This window comes from Oncorhynchus nerka, linkage group LG11 (genome assembly GCF_034236695.1).
Source record: "Oncorhynchus nerka isolate Pitt River linkage group LG11, Oner_Uvic_2.0, whole genome shotgun sequence".
Classification (NCBI taxonomy): Eukaryota; Metazoa; Chordata; class Actinopteri; order Salmoniformes; family Salmonidae; genus Oncorhynchus; species Oncorhynchus nerka.
In genome coordinates, this window is record NC_088406.1 from 59,426,920 (window position 1) to 59,450,675 (window position 23,756).

At 44.8% G+C, this 23,756-nt stretch overlaps 1 protein-coding gene across 1 annotated transcript; it reads left to right on the forward strand.

Moving 5' to 3' along the window:
* The first annotated feature begins 229 nt into the window (after positions 1–229).
* LOC115137255 (sodium/hydrogen exchanger 9B2-like) lies at positions 230–22,950 on the forward strand. The gene is made up of 13 exons (XM_029673460.2): positions 230–620; positions 8,906–9,158; positions 12,419–12,617; positions 13,270–13,440; positions 14,868–15,010; positions 15,432–15,559; positions 17,171–17,346; positions 17,827–17,933; positions 18,146–18,295; positions 18,817–18,925; positions 19,092–19,228; positions 19,724–19,907; positions 20,664–22,950. The coding sequence occupies exons 2-13, from the start codon at positions 9,057–9,059 to the stop codon at positions 20,720–20,722; spliced, it is 1,665 nt and encodes a 554-aa protein (XP_029529320.1). The 5' UTR covers positions 230–620; positions 8,906–9,056; the 3' UTR covers positions 20,723–22,950.
* Positions 22,951–23,756: the final 806 nt, after the last annotated feature.

Sequence of the window (23,756 nt, forward strand, 5' to 3'; positions counted from 1 at the left end):
AAATGGACTGTTTGAAAATGTGAAGATTTTTTTATTTTTTTATTAAAAATAAAAATGTGAATTTGGCGTACCCCCGACGGCATTTGCGCGTACCCCAGTCTGGGAATACCTGGTTTAGCGTGACACATGGGAGTAAACTACGGCTGTACCCTACCCAGGGGCGTGGTCACATTTAGCCACGCCTCTCCGTGTGTATATATCCAGTTTGTAGCCGCTGCTCTCCACGCCTTTCTGTTATTGAGTAACAATTTGTGGATGAGATTAGAAAACAATGTCATGCAGTGGAAATTCATATCCGTCTTCGTTGTTTAAATTCGGATATTGATTGAACGAACAGTATACGGATCCGATCAATAGGTCCACCTACTATTGCTATGTAATGTTTCTTTTTTAAATGATGTACTTTTTATTTTATATTGTTGCTTAGCCTTGTAGCAGTCAAAATCCTGAATTAAAAACGGTGTGTTACTGTAATAATACACACTGATCTCATCATCCCGCCTGCCCATCATCACGTACTGTAGCAACACCGTGCAGGAGTGGACATCACTAATCCTGTGGAATCCGTTAGCAGGCACACACAGTTCATACAATGGGCATGGCAGTTATTGCGTTTTGAGGTGAGTGACAAGTCATTGTGACTACTTTATGGTGTGATTTATAAAACAACAGTTGGTAGCTATTTTTCTGAAGGTTTGCGCGCGGTAATTAATTGCGGTTTTAGACCGCCAGGGCATAATAGTTAGCCGTAGTGTTAAGCAGTTATGTTTTAAGCGTCTACGGGAATAAATACTTTTTAAAGGCCGTCGATATGAATCATGTGAATGTAAAGATACGATGAAGCCAACTAGCTAGTTTGTTGCTAATGCGCGAGACCATATGCCATAGGCTTGAGAATAACGTTAGCCAGCTAAAGTAGCTAGGTTCCAAAAGGTGCCATATGGTCTCGCGTTAAACCTAGCATTGATTAGTGTTTTCTCCTTCAAAATTGGATTAACTAACGTTGGTCAGTGTAGTTTACTAGCATAAACAACGTCATGTTTTTTGGCGGTATTGGTTCTCATTTTCACTATCCCGGTGGCTGTTTTGCAATAATGTGTCTGTGTGGTAACTTTGCAGTTTGACATCGGGACTCGAGGACGGTTACATGCACACAACAATAGTTCGGACATATAAAGTTTGTAAGCGAAAACGATTTCTAAAACGTATACTTCCCGTTTGCTCGAGCTACCGGTGCTTGCACATGCGCATATCAATTACAGTGCTTGAACGCCAATTAAGCGTTAACGTGCCCTAATAATTCCAAAATTTGCTTAGAAAACCCGGTGTTTTAATCGGTGTATGCTTACTTCGATTTTGACGTTACGCCGATTTAAGATGGTCATGTAAACACTTAACGCCATACTCGGCCTTATCCTATAATCGGTTGAATATCAAATTATTAGTGTTAATGAATGTATGAGCGCATGTTTATTTTGATTGGCGATTTTCTGCTTTAAAAAAAATATTCCTATCATGTAGCCTGATTTCAAATGTGTCCATGTAACGTTAAACAGGATTATTAGCAAAATCATTATTCCGGCAAAACATGTAAACGTTTTAAACTAACTATTATATTAATCTGATGATTCACAATAATCGTACTATTGTGTAAATATAACCGTACTCGGTGAGGCAAGGTAACTCGCGTAAACTAACGTTATGGAATCTCTTTCTATACTGAACAAAAATATAAACACAACATGTAAAGTGTTCCATGTTTCATGAGCTGAAAATAAGGGATTCCATAAATGTTCCATACAAACAAAACGCTTATTTCTCTAAAATGTTTGTGAATAAATTTGTTTACGTCCCTGTCAGTGAGCATTTCTCCTGATTTTTAAACAGCATGATCATTACACAGGTGCACCTTGTGCTGGGGACAATAAAAGGCCTCTGTGCAGGTTTGTCCCATGCCACTGATGTCTCAAGTTTTGAGAGGGTGTGCAATTGCCATGCTGACTGTAGGAATATTCACCAGAGCTGTTGCCAGATAATTTAATGTTTGTTTCTTTAACGTAAGCCACCTCCAACATCGTTTTAGAGAATTTGTCAGTACGTCCAACCGACCTCACAACCGCAGACCACGTGTAACCACGCCAGCCCAGGACCTCCACATCCAGATTCTTCACCTGTGGTTGCGTAGGTTTCTTTCTGTAATAAAGACCTTTTGTGGGGAAAAACTCATTCGGATTGCCTGTGCCTGTCTCCCCAGTGGGTGGATCTATGCCCTCCCAGGCCCACCCATGGCTGCGCCCATTCCCAGTCATGTGAACTCCATAGATTAGGGCCTAATGAATTTATTTAAATTGACTGATTTCCTTCTATGAACTGTAACTCAATCAAATATTTGAAATGTTATATTTTAGTTCAATATAGCTAGCTAGCTTGGACCGGCTGTGGGAGCTATTTAGATATAGTCTTATCTCCTGGCACGTATTCAGATACATCAGGACAACTAGCAAAAGAGCCAGCTCTTTATATTTGAAATACCGCCACACTCAGCTCATAGCTACATTAAATGTAATCACACAATTCTTTTCATGAGACCGCATGGTATTGAGAATCCTCACGAACAAGTGAAGAATCTTGAAGTATGTGACCAACATCTGTGCCACATCATTCAGTGTGCGCACCGCTATGTTGGCAACATAGATGGTGGTATTTGCGCAAAACTGAAAGCATGACCCACCGCATTTCACCATGGAAAGATGACTGGGAATATGGCTGAATACAAACAGTGTAGTCATTCCCTCCGCAAGGCAAGCGAATTGTCAGTATAGAGACAAAGTGGAGTCGCAATTCAACGGCTCAGACACAAGACATATGTGGCAGGGTCTACAGGCAATCACGGACTACAAAAAGAAACCCAGCCACATCACAGACACTGACGTCTTGCTTCCAGACAAACTACACACGTTCTTTGCCCGCTTTGAGGATAACACAGTGCCACCGATGCGGCCCGCTACCAAGGACTGTGGGCTTTCCTTCTCCGTGGCTGACGTGAGCAAGACATTTAAACGTGTTAACCTTCACAAGGCTGCTGGCCCAGACGACATCCTTAGCTGTGTCCTCAGAGCATGCGCAGACCAGCTGGCTGGTGTGTTTACATACATATTCAATCTCTCCCTATCCCAGTCATGCTTCAATATTGCCACCATTGTCCCTGTACCCAAGAAGGCAAAGGTAACTGAACTAAATGACTATCGCCCCATAGCACTCACTTCTGTCATCATGAAGTGCTTTGAAAGACTATTCAAGGATTATATCATCTCAACCTTACCTGTCACCCTAGACCCACTTCAATTTCCATTTGCGTACCACCCCAATAGGTCCACTGACGATGCAATCGCCTGCACACTGCCCTATCCCATCTGGACAAGAGGAATACCCATGTAAGAATGCTGTTCATTGACTACAGCTCAACATTCAACACCATAGTACCCTCCAAGCTCATCATTAAGCTTGAAGCCCTGGGTCTCTCAACACCACTGTGTGCAATTGGGTCCTAGACTTTCTGACAGGCCATCCAGGTTGTGAAGGTAGGAAACATCTCCACTTCGCTGATCTTCAACACTGGGGCCCCACAACGGTGCATGCTCAGCCCCCTTCTGTTCACCCATGGCTGCGTGGCCATGCACATCTCCAACTCAATCATCAAGTTTGCAGACGACACAACAGTGGTAGGCTTGATTACCAACAACGACGAGACGGCCTATAGGGAGGAGGTGAGGGCACTCGGAGTATGGTGTCAGGAAAACAACCTCTAACTCAACGTCAACAAAACAAAGGAAATTATCATGGACTTCAGGAAACGACAGAGGGAGCACCCCCCTATCCATGTCGACAGGACAGCAGTGGAGAAGGTGTAAAGTTTTAAGTTCCTCGGCGTACACATCACGGACAAACTGAAATAGTCCACCTACACAGTGTGGTGAAGAAGGCGCAACGGCGCCTCTTCAACCTCAAGAGGCTGAAGAAATTTGGCTTGTCACCCAAAATCCAGACAAACTTTTACGGATACACAATCGAGAGCATCCTGTCGGGCTGTATCACCGCCTAGTACGGTGATGCTCAAAGTGATGTCACGCCTTCAAATAAAGCTCAACTAATCACCTGATGGATAATAATTACTTTGGATCTGGTTATCCTATGAAAGGAAGTTCCGCGTCCGGGTAGGCTAGTCTACATGATGAGAATATTTGTATTTTTTGTCGAACGGCAGTCAAGCACCGATCATCATGTCACCAGAATAAGGCCCTAGATATGTATTGGAAAGCGGCATCAAGCGCATCACTGTGCATTGTCGCCACCCTGTGAAGTTCAAAAAGATCCAACCATGTTGAACGAACAAATGATCTGTCGGCATTTCTAAAATTGTACCGACACTTCCTGTTTCCATCACAGCTGTCACAATTTATTTTTATTCAGTATGACTTTAAAAACTGGGTGGAACGTGTTTATATAAAGTAATCGAACTTCAGCTTGGTTCCGATACAATGGGTTGGAGCGAGCGGTCGCATCTGCACTCGGTCCGCAGGTAGTATTACATTTCATTACATTTCATTATAGTACAACGGTTTGATTTGTCTAATCTTAGCAATTTCTTCTTAGCTAGCTACACAGCCGTCTTTGTATCATAGATAATTGCGTAATTATCGTATTTCGTCGTCCTAACGCAGTCTACACTGCCCTGCAGCTAGCCAGCTAGCTAACGTCCACCGTTAGCTAGTCCACCGTCTACCGATTAGCAGCACAACTACTACACTCAACTGAACAACTTGATTAGTGTAGTGTTAGCTAGCTACATAGTTGTCTTTGCTGTCTTCGTACCCAAGATAATTGTGTAGTTTAGAGTGTGTAGTTTTATGTCGTCCTTAACATAGGAGACTCTGCTAGCTAGCCAACAGCTAGCCAACGTCTACCGAACAGAACTTCTGCACTCAACAATCCGGTCGCATTTCGCTCGCTCCACAGGTAGTATCACATTTTTCATTTCATTTCATTACAGTACAACGGCTTGATTTGTTTGATCGTAGCTAGCTACATAGCTAGCTACATAGCCGTCTTTGTATCAAAGATAATTGTGTAGTCTAGAGCGATTTCCTAGGTTAGTTAGCCAGCTATTGTCGTTCTTTTAACGCAACGTAACGTAATCAACACTGCTAGCTAGCCAGCTAGCCCCGAATAGCAGCACAGTAGAAACTATTACACTCAACGGAACGACTTGATTAGTGTAGTGTCAACAACGCAGCCAATGCCAACTAGCCTACTTAGTCAACAACGCAGCCTCTGCCAGCTAGGCCACTTCAGCAGTACTGTATCATTTTAATCATTTTAGTCAATAAGATTCTTGCTACGTAAGCTTAACTCTCTGAACACTCGTGACGTGTAGTCCACTTGTCATTCCAATCTCCTTTGCATTAGCGTAGCCTCTTGTGTAGCCTGTCAACTATGTGTCTGTCTATCCCTGTTCTCTCCTCTCTGCACAGACCATACAAACGCTCCACACCGCGTGGCGCGGCCACCCTAATCTGGTGGTCCCAGCGCGCACGACCCACGGGAGTTCCAGGTCTCCGGTAGCCTCTGGAACTGCCGATCTGCGGCCAACAAGGCAGAGTTCATCTCCGCCTATGTCTCCTCCAGTCCCTCGACTTCTTGGCACTGACGGAAACATGGATCACCACAGACAACACTGCTACTCCTACTGCTCTCTCTTCGTCTGCCCACGTGTTCTCGCACACCCCGAGAGCTTCTGGTCAGCGGGGTGGTGGCACCGGGATCCTCATCTCTCCCAAGTGGTCATTCTCTCTTTCTCCCCTTACCCATCTGTCTATCGCCTCCTTTGAATTCCATGCTGTCACAGTTACCAGCCCTTTCAAGCTTAACATCCTTATCATTTATCGCCCTCCAGGTTCCCTCGGAGAGTTCATCAATGAGCTTGATGCCTTGATAAGCTCCTTTCCTGAGGACGGCTCACCTCTCACAGTTCTGGGCGACTTTAACCTCCCCACGCCTACCTTTGACTCATTCCTCTCTGCCTCCTTCTTTCCACTCCTCTCCTCTTTTGACCTCACCCTCTCACCTTCCCCCTACTCACAAGGCAGGAAATACGCCGACCTCATCTTTACTAGATGCTGTTCTTCCACTAACCTCGTTGCAACTCCCCTCCAAGTCTCCGACCACTACCTTGTATCCTTTTCCCTCTCGCTCTCATCCAACACTTCCCACACTGCCCCTACTCGGATGGTATCGCGCCGTCCCAACCTTCGCTCTCTCTCCCCCGCTACTCTCTCCTCTTCCATCCTATCATCTCTTCCCTCTGCTCAAACCTTCTCCAACCTATCTCCTGATTCTGCCTCCTCAACCCTCCTCTCCTCCCTTTCTGCATCCTTTGACTCTCTATGTCCCCTATCCTCCAGGCCGGCTCGGTCCTCCCCTCCCGCCTCCGTGGCTCGACGACTCATTGCGAGCTCACAGAACAGGGCTCCGGGCAGCCGAGCGGAAATGGAGGAAAACTCGCCTCCCTGCGGACCTGACATCCTTTCACTCCCTCCTCTCTACATTTTCCTCTTCTCTCTCTGCTGCTAAAGCCACTTTCTACCACTCTAAATTCCAAGCATCTGCCTCTAACCCTAGGAAGCTCTTTGCAACCTTCTCCTCCCTCCTGAATCCTCCTCCCCCTCCCCCCTCCTCCTCTCTGCAGATGACTTCGTCAACCATTTTGAAAAGAAGGTCGACGACATCCGATCCTCGCTTGCTAAGTCAAACGACACCGCTGGTTCTGCTCACACTGCCCTACCCTGTGCTCTGACCTCTTTCTCCCCTCTCTCTCCAGATGAAATCTCGCGTCTTGTGACGGCCGGCCGCCCTACAACCTGCCCGCTTGACCCTATCCCCTCCTCTCTTCTCCAGACCATTTCCGGAGACCTCCTCCCTTACCTCACCTCGCTCATCAACTCATCCCTGACCGCTGGCTACGTCCCTTCCGTCTTCAAGAGAGCGAGAGTTGCACCCCTTCTGAAAAAACCTACACTCGATCCCTCCGATGTCAACAACTACAGACCAGTATCCCTTCTTTCTTTTCTCTCCAAAACTCTTGAACGTGCCGTCCTTGGCCAGCTCTCCCGCTATCTCTCTCAGAATGACCTTCTTGATCCAAATCAGTCAGGTTTCAAGACTAGTCATTCAACTGAGACTGCTCTTCTCTGTATCACGGAGGCGCTCCGCACTGCTAAAGCTAACTCTCTCTCCTCTGCTCTCATCCTTCTAGACCTATCGGCTGCCTTCGATACTGTGAACCATCAGATCCTCCTCTCCACCCTCTCCGAGTTGGGCATCTCCGGCGCGGCCCACGCTTGATTGCGTCCTACCTGACAGGTCGCTCCTACCAGGTGGCGTGGCGAGAATCCGTCTCCACACCACGTGCTCTCACCACTGGTGTCCCCAGGGCTCTGTTCTAGGCCCTCTCCTATTCTCGCTATACACCAAGTCACTTGGCTCTGTCATAACCTCACATGGTCTCTCCTATCATTGCTATGCAGACGACACACAATTAATCTTCTCCTTTCCCCTTCTGATGACCAGGTGGCGAATCGCATCTCTGCATGTCTGGCAGACATATCCGTGTGGATGACGGATCACCACCTCAAGCTGAACCTCGGCAAGACGGAGCTGCTCTTCCTCCCGGGGAAGGACTGCCCGTTCCATGATCTCGCCATCACGGTTGACAACTCCATTGTGTCCTCCTCCCAGAGCGCTAAGAACCTTGGCGTGATCCTGGACAACACCCTGTCGTTCTCAACTAACATCAAGGCGGTGGCCCGTTCCTGTAGGTTCATGCTCTACAACATCCGCAGAGTACGACCCTGCCTCACACAGGAAGCGGCGCAGGTCCTAATCCAGGCACTTGTCATCTCCCGTCTGGATTACTGCAACTCGCTGTTGGCTGGGCTCCCTGCCTGTGCCATTAAACCCCTACAACTCATCCAGAACGCCGCAGCCCGTCTGGTGTTCAACCTTCCCAAGTTCTCTCACGTCACCCCGCTCCTCCGCTCCCTCCACTGGCTTCCAGTTGAAGCTCGCATCCGCTACAAGACCATGGTGCTTGCCTACGGAGCTGTGAGGGGAACGGCACCTCAGTACCTCCAGGCTCTGATCAGGCCCTACACCCAAACAAGGGCACTGCGTTCATCCACCTCTGGCCTGCTCGCCTCCCTACCACTGAGGAAGTACAGTTCCCGCTCAGCCCAGTCAAAACTGTTCGCTGCTCTGGCCCCCCAATGGTGGAACAAACTCCCTCACGACGCCAGGACAGCGGAGTCAATCACCACCTTCCGGAGACACCTGAAACCCCACCTCTTTAAGGAATACCTAGGATAGGATAAAGTAATCCCTCTCACCCCCCCTCCCCCTGAAAAGATTTAGATGCACTACTGTTCCACTGGAGGTCATAAGGTGAATGCACCAATTTGTAAGTCGCTCTGGATAAGAGCGTCTGCTAAATGACTTAAATGTAAATGTAATACTGCTGTAATTGAAATGCCATTATATTGAATGCCTTTATCATAGGAGAAGGAGAGTGGTGGCAATGTAGCTAATACATAGTATGATTTCTATATGAAGTTATGAATTCATGCATTGATGCCCTTATTCCCAGTTTCATTCCATACTCAGCAGAATGCTGAAATGTGAAAACCTCAGTCTTTATTGTCTGTTTTACAGTTACTGTTTACCTTCACCTTGATTGCTCCTGCATTTGGCTGGTTTCCACCTCCTATCTCTACAGCCGTGTTTGCCTCAAATGCCTCTCTGGCCAATTCCACCAAGCAAACACTCACTCTCACTGCCTTTGACTGATGAATAGGTGACGACTCACTGAATGGGAGCTAGTGCTGGACAGTCAGACCTTGGGATACAACAGGAACAGAGCAGCAATGCACCGATGGCCAACCCTCCACCGCATTTGCTGTGAGGGTAGAGAAGTGAGGAGGAGAACGTGAACTGTACTAGATGCCATGATGGAGGACGACCAGCCCAAGTCGAAGCCACCTACACCTTCTCCCTTGCTGGACCTAGAACACAGTGACGGAGCCTCGCCAGTATCGAACCATGCAGAGGTATAGTATATCTAGTGCTTTAGCCGAACTGCTAATAGATAGCCTTTACATCATTTAATGATACTGAGTCACTGAAGCTATGAGAAATGGCGGACCGGAAGCTTTGGCATAATACTAGTTCAAAACTGATTCTAGATCAAATGTATGGAAGGCTTTAGTTTACATTTCCTATTGGCAGTGTACTGTGCACTCTTATTTGGCTTTATGCATTGATGGGGTCAATTATTTATGGGAAAAGAAAAGTAAAATCATTGCTGACGTTTTGTTAGGTCATTTGAAACATACCTCGAGATGTACCCTACCAGCAGATTTTCCCATTACTTTTGCCAGCCTCTTTTTTTCACAGAGTGTGGTATAAGTTGGAACAACAGCCTTTTTCATGACACTAACTGTTCTCATTGTGGCACACTCTTTGTAGTAAAAGTCTGTACCTACTCTTTATGATAAGCATGAGAACTATTACTTACTGGGAACACAGTAGTGTTTTGTTAGTATGACTAACCTCTTTGTCAACAATGAAGAACCACTTAACATAGGTGTGTCAAAGAAATGGAGGCAAAAAATCCAGTAGCGTTGGCATTTGCTCCAGTACCGCTCTTATTAGAGGTCGACCGATTAATCGGAATGGCTGATTTAATTCGGGCCGATTTCAAGTTTTCATAACAATCGGAAATCTGTATTTTTGGGCACCAATTTGGCAGATTTTTTATTTTTTTATATATTTTTTAACACTTTTATTTAATCTTTATTTAACCAGGCAAGTCAGTTAAGAACACATTCTTATTTTCAATGACTGCCTAGGAACGGTGGGTTAACTGCCTCGTTCAGGGGCAGAATGACAGATTTTTACCTTGTCAGCTCGGGGGATTCAATCTTGCAACGTTGCGGTTAACTAGTCCAACGCTCTAACCACCTGCCTTTCATTGCACTCCACGAGGAGACTGCCTGTTACGCGAATGCAGTAAGCCAAGGTAAGTTGCTAGCTAGCATTAAACTTATCTTATAAAAAACAATCAATCATAATCACTAGTTAACTACACATGGTTGATGATATTACTAGTTTATCTAGCGTGTCCTGCGTTGCATATAATCGATGCGGTGCGTATCGTTGCTCCAATGTGTACCTAACCATAAACATCAATGCCTTTCTTAAAATCAATGCACAGAAGTATATATTTTTAAACCTGCATATTTAGCTAAAAGAAATCCAGGTTAGCAGGCCATATTAACCAGGTAAAATTGTGTCACTTCTCTTGCGTTCATTGCACGCAGAGTCAGTGTATATGCAACCGTTTGGGCCGCCTAATTTGCCAGAATTTTACGTAATTATGACATAACATTGAAGGTTGTGCAATGTAACAGGAATATTTAGACTTATGGATGCCACCCGGAACGGTTCCGTATTTCACTGAGAAAAATAAACTACTTGTTTTCGAGATGATAGTTTCCGGATTCGACCATATTAATGACCTAAGGCTCGTATTTCTGTGTGTTATCATGTTATAACTAAGTCTATGATTTGATGGAGCAGTCGGACTGAGCGATGGTAGGCACCAGCAGACTCGTAAGCATTCATTCAAACAGCACTTTCGTGCGTTTGCCAGCAGCTGTTTATGACTTCAAGCCTATCAACTCCCGAGATTAGGCTGGTGTAACCGATGTGAAATGGCTAGCTAGTTAGCGGGGTGCGCGCTAATAGCGTTTCAAATGTCACTCGCTCTGAGACTTGGAGTAGTTGTTCCCTTTGCTCTGCAAGGGCCGCGGCTTTTGTGGAGCGATGGGTAACGCTGCTTCGAGGGTGGCTGTTGTCGATGTGTTCCTGGTTCGAGCCCAGGTAGGAGCGAGGAGAGGGACAGAAGCTATACTGTTACACTGGCAATACTAAAGTGCCTATAAGAACATCCAATAGTCAAAGGTTAATAAAATACAAATGGTATAGACAGAAATAATCCTATAGTTCCTATAATAACTACAACTTAAAACGTCTTACCTGGGAATATTGAAGACTCATGTTAAAAGGAATCACCAGCTTTCATATGTTCTCATGTTCTGAGCAAGGAACTTAAACGTTTGCTTTCTTACATGGCACATATTGCACTTTTAATTTCTTCTCCCACACTTTGTTTTTGAATTATTTAAACCAAATTGAACATGTTTCATTATATATTTGAGGCTAAATTGAATTTATTGATGTATTATATTAAGTTAAAATAAGTGTTCATTCAGTATTGTTGTAATTGTCATTATTACAAATGCATTTAAAAAAGCAATTAATCGGCATCGGCTTTTTTTTGGTCCTCCAATAATCGGTATCGGCGTTGAAAAATCATAATCGGCCGACCTCTAATTCTTATCAACTTTCAATTGTTAGGCGAGGCTACCCTAAACAAGTTCCTGACACCACAATCATTCTCTCTTGAAAGAATGCAAAAATTTCACCTCGCGAAGCTAAAGCTACAATATGCAACTTTTTGGGCGACCTGTCCAAATTCACATGGAAATGTTAGTTATAGATCAGTCATTCTCATTGAAAGCAAGAGCTGTTCTCTTTGCACTATTTCAATGCTTCCGTTAAGTTTGTTTTTGCATCTTTTGGTTTTGTACACCAGCTTCAAACAGCTGAAAAAACAATATATTTGGTTATTGAAAATATATTTCAGAGGTTTAATGGTACAAGGATTCTCTACTTCGAGTGGCGCAGCGGTTTAAGGCACTGCATCTCAGTGCAAGAGGCGCCACTACAGTCCCTGTTTCGATTCCAGGCTGTATCACAACCTGCCATGATTAGGAGTCCCATAGAGCGGCGCACAATTGGCCCAGCGTCGTCCGAGTTTGGCTTGTGTAGGCCGTCATTGTAAATAAGAATTTGTTCTCAACTGACTTGCCTAGTTAAATAAAGGTTACACATACACTATACATTGCTTGTTTTGTTACATAAACTGAAATTAAGCGATCTATTCGAATTTTAGCAATCCATTTCTGCATATTGCACCTTTTAATGGGGATCAGAGTACGATGGGGTCGTAAAGATGCTTTTTGGAAGCAAGTTTTGGAAAAACATCGAAGTGTCCCTTCGTGTCAAGTGTCTCTTTGGCAAAAAAATAACAAATATCCAATAAGGGTGTTCCTTTTTCAGAAGCTTGTATTGAAATGTCATTTTTGTAGTAAGAAAGTTTCATTAAAAAGTATGACTACTGACACATTTTCATTTGGAGCTAAGACCCTTTTCCTCTACGTCTCTGCCCCCTCTCCCCCGGTAGTTCCTGGGTGTGAACCAGATTCAGGTGGTGGTGAGCCGGAGCTCCACCCCCCAAGTCACGGAGGAGACCTACTTCATCCCCCGTAACCCGGTGGTGGATGCGGGCACCAACACAGACCCCCCGGTCATCTGCTGTGGCAGGCTCCGCCGGGAATGCCCCTGCCCGCCCCGAGGCCTCCTGTCCTCCCTCATCACCAAGGGTGGGCACCAGCATAGAAATAGGCCACTCTAATATTGTCTCTATGCTGGTGCCCATAGAATTGAATTCTAATTCTATAGACACCAGAATAGAGATACAATATTTGCCTAATGAACCTTCATAACGCTACAATGTGCTGATAATGCCATTGTGGTCTGTGTTTTATTTAATTCCGGGCACCAGGGGGGGGGCTAATGCTACCGTAGAAATGTTACCGTGGTGACGTTGCTATGGGATCAGGGGTTGGCATCTCTTGTAGTGTTTTGTGCTTGGGCGAGTGGAAAATGGAGAGAGCGGGTAATCTGTTAGGATGGAGTTTGTAGAACCAGTGTATGTCTGTTTGTGTCAATAAAGGCACAAAGGTCCTCTAGAATTGCTGATTTTTATCCAGTGCATGCTGTTGAACAGTGCCACAGTTATACCCTGAGGCATTTATATAGCACAAATGGAGTAGATTTACAGATGGACTAAGGCACTACCCACTGTCCCTGATGTACTGAAATATACAAGTTAACATTTAGGCTTTAGTAGTAGACCTTTGAATCCATTATACCTTGCAAATCAAGTACAGCACATTTTATTTTATTTGGCAGGTGAAAGGCAAAAACTGCTAACTGGCCATGTACTGACTTCTGACCTCTCCTCCCTCCCAGTCCTCATTGCGTTAGTGCTGTTTGGCGTGGTGTGGTCCATCACAGAGAAGGAGTGTCTGCCGGGGGGGAACCTGTTCGGCATCACCGTGCTCTTCATCTGTTCCGTCACCGGGGGCAAACTGGTGGGCCTCATACATCTGCCCAAATTGCCTCCCTTTCCCCCGTTACTGGGTAGGTAATGCGAATGGAGAGAGAGAGAGAGAGTGTGTGTATATATATGTGTTTGTGTGTTCCGGTTACTAGTCCAACGCTCTAACCACTAGGCTACCCTGCCGCCCCCAGTAACAGTCAGAGACGCCATCTTTTTCTTTGTCTTTGATATGGGAGTGGTGGCCTGGCTGCTGGTAATATATATCTGCTGTTATCGTAGATAGAACACACACACACACACGACTACTTACTATAATAAACCCACATTCAGATGAATTACACCCACTCACTATATTTAGCATGCATGCACTTGCTTGTCCCCTCACTACTGCTCTTTACTATACATGTCAAATGGGACTGTTTCAGCTGCATGTAACATGGTCAAACAGTCTTTTATTATTCTGTCTGGCTTTGCCAACACTGCTACTTTGTGTGTAGTACGTCATACATGTGTTACTACCATACCTAGACAGTGGCGTGAGTTTATATCCCACCTTATTCCATTTCTAACCAAATGAACAACCTTGTTGACTTAGACTGATAAGGAGTGAATTCAAATCTATTTGCATTTCTTAACACAATATAGAGACTTGGTCACGGCGCAGCTTTGACCAAAGTCTTGATGCCGGTAACCACATGACACGTCCTGTAGTTTGCATAGACCCCTATAATAAGACAGTGGCCACTCGTTCAGCCCACAAGGAGATAGTCAGACGTTTAGATTCACAACCTGCTCCTCACTTTCAACAGTCCAGAAAGGAGATTGTAGATAATAAATAAGTGTTTGGTGGGTCTTTTGATTTGCCATCTTTGTCGGATAGACACTACACTAACGATCAGAGGCCACTCCCATAGTTCAGAAGTAAAGTCCTGATTGTTGGATGTACATCTTTGATAGTTAATGTCTCTCCAACCCCTGTTTTTCTTTGTGTAAACCCAGAGGAACTCTGTTTCCCAGTTCAAAGTCCCCGTTTCATTGTTTGAACTGAACAGACTTTTTTTTGGCCTACGTTGCCTCAAATCCACACAACCCTGGCGTTGGCTAATGCAACTCTCTTACCAACTGAACCACACAGGACCACATTGATCTTTCTGACCTTCAAAAGGCCATTCAATTTCATACAGTAGATTAAAGACTCCAATGTTTGCATTATCCCTACTTGGAAACGTGTTTCCTTTACTCCCAAAAGACTCCTATGCCTAGAAGCCTTTGATATCTTAAACCAATTGATCTTCAACTGTTTTAATATTCAGTTCCATAAAAGGTGTATTTCTTGGCATTTGAATATCTTAGCCTGAAGTTTTCTGTTGAACTCTTTAAAAAAACATGGTTGTCTTCAGAACAAGTCCAAAGAAGTCCAAAGAATAACAACATGTTTTTTTACAAAAGTATTATTTTAGCATACTATTATATTAAAGTTATCATTGTTTTCTGTCATTCTCTACAGGTATGCTATTGACGGGCTTCCTGCTGCGTAATATCCCCGTGGTAACGGACGCCGTGTACATCGACTTCCGATGGTCTGCCTCCCTGAGGAACATTGCCCTCGCTGTCATCCTGGCCCGAGCAGGCCTGGGATTAGACGGCTCGGTATGTCAATCAAACACTCATCTCTCTCCATAGGCCGACGCTTTTAGTGTTTAGTACTTGTCTTTTATTATTTAAGTTCCTGTGTTAAAGGAAACATCCCCTCAAACTATATATGTGTATATCTTTTTCATTAGTTCACTGTTGATACAGTCCCAAAATGTTTTGCATTTCAGCAGTTAAGTTTTCATGACTTTCAGGAAGCAAAGTGTCACTTTCCACGTCGTCATGGCGCAAAGTACATCGTATGATGCAAAACTCATCATCATCATCATCATCATCATGATGATGTAGCAATTGACACTTTGCTTCTTGAAAATCCTATTTCTTCAAAACTTCACTGCAGACATGCAAAACTGTATCCACAATGGACTAATGCAATGTGGATTTTTCCATTAATGTGTGTGTACATGTGTGTTCCCAGGCTCTGAAGAAGCTGAGTATGGTGTGTGCGCGCGTAGGAATGGGACCCTGCGTCATCGAGGCCTGCACCGTCGCCATCGTCTCCCACTTCCTCATGGGCTTGCCCTGGATCTGGGGATTCATCCTAGGGTAAACTCTCTTTCTCGGTCTCGTTTTGTCTCTCTCTTTCTCTCTCGATCTCTTTGCTGTCGCTCTGTCGTCCTCTCTGAGCCTTCTACTTCTAAATCCCATTCAGTATTCTGCCTCCCGATGCATTTGTAAAGCTAAAGGGCTACCTAACACCGCTTGCATTCCAATAAGACGGGTGTAGAGTATTTGGCAGCTACCTCACCATGAACACTTGAAGTATCATTTATACCAGGGCTCTCTAATCCTGTTCCTGGAAAGCTACCGGCCTGTAGGAGTTCACTCCAACCCTAATCTAGTGCACCTGATTCTAATAATTAGCTCTAACCAGGTTAGTTCTAACTGGGGTTGGAGCAAAAACCGACAGGATGGTTAGCCCTCGATGAACAGGATTGGAGACCCCGCCTTTATACATTTTCATTTCATCCTGACACTTAGCCCTTTGCTCTCTTTCTTTCTCTCTCCTCTCTTTCTCGCTCTCTCCCTCTCTTTTGCTATATCTCTGTCTTCTCTATTTCTCTCGTCCTCGCTCCTCTTGCTCTCTCTCTTGTCCTCTCCACTTTTATGGTCTCTCACTCTGATCTGTCCATCATTCTATTCATCCATCCCTCTAAATATACTACATGACCAAAAGTGTGTGGAAACCTGCTCGTCGAACATCTCATTCCAAAATCATGGGCATTAATATGGAGTTGGTCCCACCTTTACTGCTATAACAGCCTCCACTCTTCTGGGAAGGCTTTCAACTTGGAGTTGGAACATTGCTGCGGGGACTTGCTTACATTCAGCCACGAGCATTAGTGCGGTTGGGCACTGATGAGCTTTACACCACACCAGCCGATGCTTGGGATTGCGCATGGTGATCTTAGGCTTGTGTGCAGCTACTCGGCCAAGGGAATTCATTTCATGAAGCTCTAGACGAACAGTTCTTGTGCTGATGACAGGTGATTTTTCCACACTACGTGCTTCAGCACTCGGCAGTTCCGTTCTGTGAGCTGGTGTGGCCTACCACTTCACGGCTGAGTCGTTGTTGCTCCTAGACATTGCCAACAGCACTTACATTTGCCCGGGGCAGCTCTAGCAGGGCAGAAATGTGATGATCTGCCACACTTCAGTAGGGCCATTCTACTGCCAATGTTTGTCTATGGAATATTGCATGGCTGTGTGCTTGATTTGATACACCTGTCAGCATTGGGTGTGGCTGAAATGGCCAAATCCACTAATTTGAAGGGATGTCCACATATAGTGTATATCTCAAACTAATCCCTATTAGTAAAGCTGCATCATTAAACACTTTCTTTACTCATTGTATTCTCCCCTCCCCTGTCCCTTCTAGGTTTGTGATGTCTTCAAATCAATCAATCAAATGTGTTATTTTTATTTAGAGCCCTTTTTTACATCAAAGTGCTTTTACAGTAACCTGACCTTTGAAAGCATCTTCCACGGGCCCACATTATATGTTGAACTCTCATAGTGCGTCTCCTCTCCTGTAGGTTTGTACTGTTACTTCAGAGGTCGTTCTTCAGCCTGGCAACCCAAACTCACCCATTCTGGCAACCCAAACCTGATGAATATGATGATTAACCCTCACTTTGGCTCTCCCGTCTCTTGTAGATTTGTGCTGGGAGCCGTGTCCCCGGCCGTGGTGGTTCCCTCCATGCTGCTGCTGCAGAAGGACGGCTACGGCTTGGAGCAGGGCATCCCTACCCTCCTCATGGCCGCCGGCAGCTTCGACGACATCCTGGCCATCACCGGCTTCACCACCTGCATGGGCATGGCCTTCGCCACCGGTAGGGATCCAATTAGTCGGGAGCATGTTGATTTGTGCCTCTGCTCTGAGCCAATGATGAGAGGAGACCAGTAGAAAAAAATAGAACTTTATTATTCTGTTTTTGTTGCAACGTTACTAGAGATCTTCCTGCAATCCGTGCTGGATCCAATAGATGGCGCCCTCACACTTCGGGAATCAAACCTATGAACCATGTTGCAAGCGCCATGCTTTACCAACTGAGCTTACACAGGACCATTTCGTATGAGCTATTACGGTGTCTTCCTCTGTATTGCATGATTTGTATTATTGACTTCCCGCTGCATACTGCGTCCCTAATGGCATCCCATTCCCTATAGAGTGAACTATTTTTGACCAGGGTCCACATAGGACTCGGGACAAAAGTAGTGCACTCTATAAGTAACAGGGTAACATTTGGGACGATCCCATCTGTTTTGATATTAACTTCATATGTTTTGTTGTGCTGTGTCTCCCTCTGCAGGCTCCATGTGGTACAACCTGCTGAGAGGTATACTGGAGGTGGGAGGGGGAATGGTAGCTGGGGTACTGCTGGGATTTCTGCTGCGCTATTTTCCCAGCAAAGACCAGGTAGGAATCTCCATCGAAAGCACTTCGCTTTTAGTCTAGGAGTAGGCGTAGGCCAGGTCTAGGAAACTGGCTTGTAGAGTTGACCTATAACTGAGCTCAGTTTTCTCAGTAGCGTTTCCCTTTCTCAGTAATGTTAGTCCAGGGACATAGTCCTTGTTTGGGAAACTTTATTAATGCGTCCTTTCTTCCTTCTCTCGCTCTCTCTCCTGTAGGACAACGTCGTGATGAAGCGCTCATTCCTGCTGCTGGGCCTGTCGGTGTTTGCCGTGTTCGGCAGCAACGTGGCCGGCTTCCCCGGCTCAGGGGGCCTCTGCACCCTGGTCCTTGCCTTCCTGGCTGGCCTGGGCTGGAGAAGGTCAAAGGTCAGTCAACGACCCCATCCCGTGCCGACCCCTCACTCAACCCTCCACACATCTTCTAGCTAGGCACTTACTCTCTCACCCAACACCCAAATGCCCCTCTAGCCCTTACCTCTAACACAGTGGACTAAACTAAAGCATCGGATAGCAGCTGGACAGCTTGGACGTTCCAGTGTAGCACAAACTGTTGTCTTAAGACACAGTGGGACCCTTCCAGTCAGTATACAGAGGCTCAATCCTAAATATACAGTCACCGAGTCACATCTGATATTGTCTCTTTGGGAGGCAGATTCTCTAGTAGAGAAACAAAGTTGTGAAGTCTTGGTGTTTGCTGAAATCTCTCTGTAGTCTGGTTTGTGTCTGGTAAGTGTTTAAAAAAAAGAAGAAGTTTTTGTTATCACTTGTCTTGATAGTGCTTCTCAAACCCTTCCATTTAACTACTTTCACAAATTGTGTTTGAAAACGTCAGTAATTTGAGAAACCGTAACGTGTGTGTCTGACTGACTCTGTGTGTTTGTGTGCAGGTCCCTGTGGAGGACATAGTGGGTATTGCCTGGGAAGTGTTCCAGCCACTGCTCTTTGGCCTGATCGGGGCTGAGATCCAGATCTCAGAGCTGGACAAAAACACTGTCGGTGAGAACACAAACACATGCATAAACACACAGTCAGTAAGAACACACACACCACATATACCTTTATACCCCGCTCTTTGGAGATCTTCTATCAGGTGTGTTTTCCTACTTCAACCTGAGTAAAGTGTTTATCATTCTACCCCCTATTCCCTTCCCTGTCCCACCAGGCCTGGGCATAGGCTCTTTGGCCATTGGTCTGTTGGTGCGTGTTCTCTTCACCTTCGTCTGTGTGCTGTGTGCCGGCTTCAACTTCAAAGAGAAGCTCTTCATCGCTCTGGCCTGGCTACCCAAAGCCACCGTACAGGTACTTAACGTTAAACAGGAACCAAGGTGGCCTGGAGTGGTCTAAGCCGCTACCTGTGGAGCACACGTACGATTTACCTCTGCCAGCACGGGCTCGAATCCAGCTTACTGCTCTTTCAGCACTCTCCTACCTTTCATCTCTCTATTTAAAAAAACAAAAAACAAGAACAGAACAAGATTCTAAGGCAAAAATTTTCCTGACACAATAAAAGGTTTCAACAAGCAAAATAACCATAGCATTTGAATATTGTAACTAACTTGTGATTGCAACACATTTTTGTCTGTAACAATATTAGTATTGTGAGTAAAAAAAAAAAATTGCACACTCTGGTGCTGCTCTGCATGAGAAGGGGAAGGGGAAAATCTGTCATATCATTCCCAACATCGGCGTTAAGTTTGACTTGAGCTTTCCAATAAATTGTAGGTGCTTTAACTCACAATGTTGAGGGTAACGTGGCCAATGTGTCGATCTCCTCCCTTCCTCTTTTCTCCCCAGGCGGCCATCGGCTCCACAGCGCTGGACATGGCCCGCACCAAGGAGGATACAAAGCTGGAGAAGTATGGCATGGACGTGCTGACAGTGGCCGTGCTCTCCATCCTGCTCACCGCCCCCATAGGGGCCCTGGTCATCGGACTCACGGGACCTCGCCTGCTGCAGAAACCAAAGAACCCTGCCTGGGGTGAGAACGCACACACAGAATGTGCAAACACATCGTCTGCATAAATGCACAGACCGAAGTGTACACACACACACACACACAGTAATAGGAAGGACTGCCTCACCATCTCAGTGTTTTTAAAATCGAAGCGCACACAAAAACCCACAACTACTACTAACCTTGCTTGAGTGCCAGCTGTCATCCTCCACATGACATAAATGGTGACCTTATACAGCACATTATGGTTTTAACCTCCACTCCTATTATACACCATTGTGCTTTTTGTTTTTAAACCAGCTTGTCAGAGCTTTGTCCACACAGCATAGGGAAGGAAGCGTGCTTATGAAAAGCAGTGTCCCTTTATGACGGAGATTATCTTTATTTGGAAAACCTGGAATCCAAACTGTTATGCGTTTGTTTCAACATTGTTGACAGTGGTGAAACAGAGCTTATCAGTCAGAATCTCAGGCTAATAAAGAGAAGCCGTGGGTTGGAGAATGATTTGCATTGTGGCTTCAGGTAGTCTTTTGTTTCCTGCGTCATGCTTCGTCTCAGCCCTGTCACCAAACAATGGTAGCTTTTTTTTATGACTACACTATGTGTCCTGGTGAAACGTGTTACCTGCCCATCGCTGTGTCTCAGACTACACTCACTGAGACATTTTCCATGTTGACCATTTGGCCTATAGTCATATTTTGTTTATACTCAGAGGCACTTCAGTTACACACACACACACACAGTAAAATTATTTTCTACCCTTTTTCCTTGGATATGCAGAGCGGGAGCAAAGCGGAACTATGACCGAGTCCCCAATCACCTACGAGAGTACCCTCTGATACCAAACCAACGTCGGTGGTGGGAGCCAGGAAGAACACTTCACTGAGGAAATTACATGGATGGATCGTAGGGAAAATGGTGGCACTTCAAAGGTGCATCTAAATGGCATCCTATTCTAGTGTAAAAATGCCACCCTATTCCCTTGAAAGTGCTGTACTGTATTGAGAACAGGGTTCCTATGTCAGACTCTTGTGACACCCAGGATATTGCCTTTCAGACAGTGGGGTTTTCAGAGGGCCTTTGCCACTTCATCTGTGTTATCTGTCCTTGGTGTGTTTGACACCCTGCCATGTTTATTTATATCTCCCCTGAGGGTAGTTTTCAGGCCTCAGGGGAGATATAAATAAACATGGCTGCCACTCAACCAACAAGCCACGATATCTAAGCATTCTGCACTATACTGAAACGTTACGATACAATGGCTGAAAATTCAGTAATGCTACTACTAAAATTCTACCCGATCATTAAAAGTGGTTCGAAGAGCGGAGCCACTGGAATTGAATGTGTTTGACATTGACCATCAGGCATATGTTGTGTGTTCATTATCACACAGTCGTACACTGGATGTACGCCCTCACAATTTTTTGGGGGTTGTTGTTGTCCTTAGGCATCAATTTACCAGCTGTTGATGTTGTATTCTGTGTGAATGTAATGTATTTGAGAAGTGTGTTATACTGTGGTTTGATACAGAGAAAATATTGTATTTAGCGATGGACGGTTGTTGCTAGCTAGACGCAGGACAAAGGCAAGACATTTTTATTTATTGTACGTTTCCAATTAAGCAATATTCAAATCATGTGTGTACTAAATGTGAACGTCACAAAAGAACATGAATAATATGGGCCCCTAGCTGAGATATATTTAAGACTCGTCTTTAATGCAAAATCAGTGTAGCTCAGATAATAGCATCATATTCTGAGCAATATAACTGTAAAATCAATGTTTTTAAGAAAAGACTGCCAAAATGGTCTGTTTTTTTAATTCATATTCATTTATTCATATTCTTATTATTCAGTATTTATAGTTTTGATTCCATAAAGAGTTAATTATGCAGTTGATTTAGATTTTCATATTTGTTATGTTTTATATGGACTCTTGAAAGGGTCCCTTAGGTTTTTCAGTAGTAATTTGTAGTGTATCATACCATGTAAAAGTCCTGTATAGCTTTTGAAACTTGAACTTCAAAAAGCTCAATGCCAATTTGATCTGTTACACAAACTAATTCCATTATAATTTGCTCCGGAGAGCATATAAACCGTAGGTCTAGCTCAGCCAGAATATTATACCCGGAAATGATATATTCATACCAGAAAGGATTTGATTTTGAGAGAGACATGTCTGCACTGGCCCTTTAACGAAGGTGGTAGTCTTTTGACACTGTAAGAGAACATGAAGGACACCTTCCTAATATTGAGATGCATCCCTTCCTTTTTCCCCTCAGAACAGCCTCAATTTGTCTGGACATGGACTCTACAAGGTGTCAAAGTGTTCTACAGGGATGCTGGCCCATGTTGACTCCAATGCTTCCTACAGTTGTATCAAGTTGGCTGGAATGTCCAGCACTCAAAGGACATTCTTCATACACGCGGGGAAACTGTTGAGTGTGAAAAACCCATCAGCGTTGCAGTTCTTGACACAAACCGGTGCCATACACTTTTCAAAGGAAATTCACCCTCTGAATGGCACATACAGTGCATTCAGAAAGTATTCAAACCCTTACTTTCCCATATTATGTTATTTTACAGCCTTATAAAGTTGATTCAATCAAAAATCCTCAATCTACACACAACCCCATAATGACTGAAACGGGTTAAAACATTTTTGCAAATTTATTAAAAATAAACTTATTTACGTAAGTATTAGGACCTGTAAGAATATTTTGAAGATAAATGTACAACACAGAGGACTAAAGGTCAAGAGGGAATTAACGATCAATGGAAATAGTGGGTTTTCTGTAATAGGGCATTAATGATCAATGGGTCAGAGACATGGGAGGAATTTGTCTATACGTTGTCTGAAACAGGGTACTTGTTATTTGGCCATTGGCCTAGTTTTATTGCAAGGAATTCTAATTGGTCAACCACAGGCTAGGGTTAGGTTATAAATTACATCCTGTCACTTGGTTCTGTGGAGAGAATCACTGAGGACAGGGAAGAATGAACATCTGCCTCTCAGCATAACATCTATGATTTGTCCTCTTTGAATAAACCTATTTTTCTCTGCCTGATTTGCTTTGGGGTCTGTGTTATTGAAGCGTAACATCAACTGCTAACAGACCCTTTGCTATGAGACTTGAGCTAAGGCGCATTCTGTTTCCATTGATCATCCTTGAGATGTTTCTACAACTTGATTGGAGTCCACCTGTGTTAAATTCAATTGATTTGGAGAGGCACACGCCTGTCTATATGGAAAGTCCCACAGCTGACAGTGCATGTCAGAGCAAAAACCAAGCCATGAGGTCAAAGGAATTGTCCGTAGAGCTCCAAGACACAATTGTGTCGAGACACAGATCTGGTGAAGGGTACAAAAAATGTCTGCAGCATTGAAGGTCAACAAGAACACAGTGGCCTCCATCATTTTTAAATGAAAGACGTTTGAAATCACCAAGACTCCTAGAGCTTGCCACCTAGCTATACTGAGCAATCGGGGGAGAAGGGCCTTGGTCAGGGTGGTGACCAAGAACCCGATGGTCCCTCTGACAGAGCTCCTCTGTGGAGATGCGAGAACCTTCCAGAAGGACAACCATCTCTGCAGCACTCCACCAATCAGGCCTTATGGTAGAGTGGCCAAGCAGAAGCAACATCACAGTAAAAGGCACATGACAGCCCGCTTGGAGTTTTCCAAAAGAGACCTAAAGAACTCTGACCATGAGAAACAAGATTATCTGGTCTGATGAAACCAAAATTGAACTCTTTGGCCTGAATGCCAAGCGTCACATCTGGCGGAAACCTGGCACCATCCCTACGGGGATGCGTGGTAGTGGCAGCATCATTCTGTGGGTGTTTTTCAGCGGCAGGGACTGGGAGACTAGTA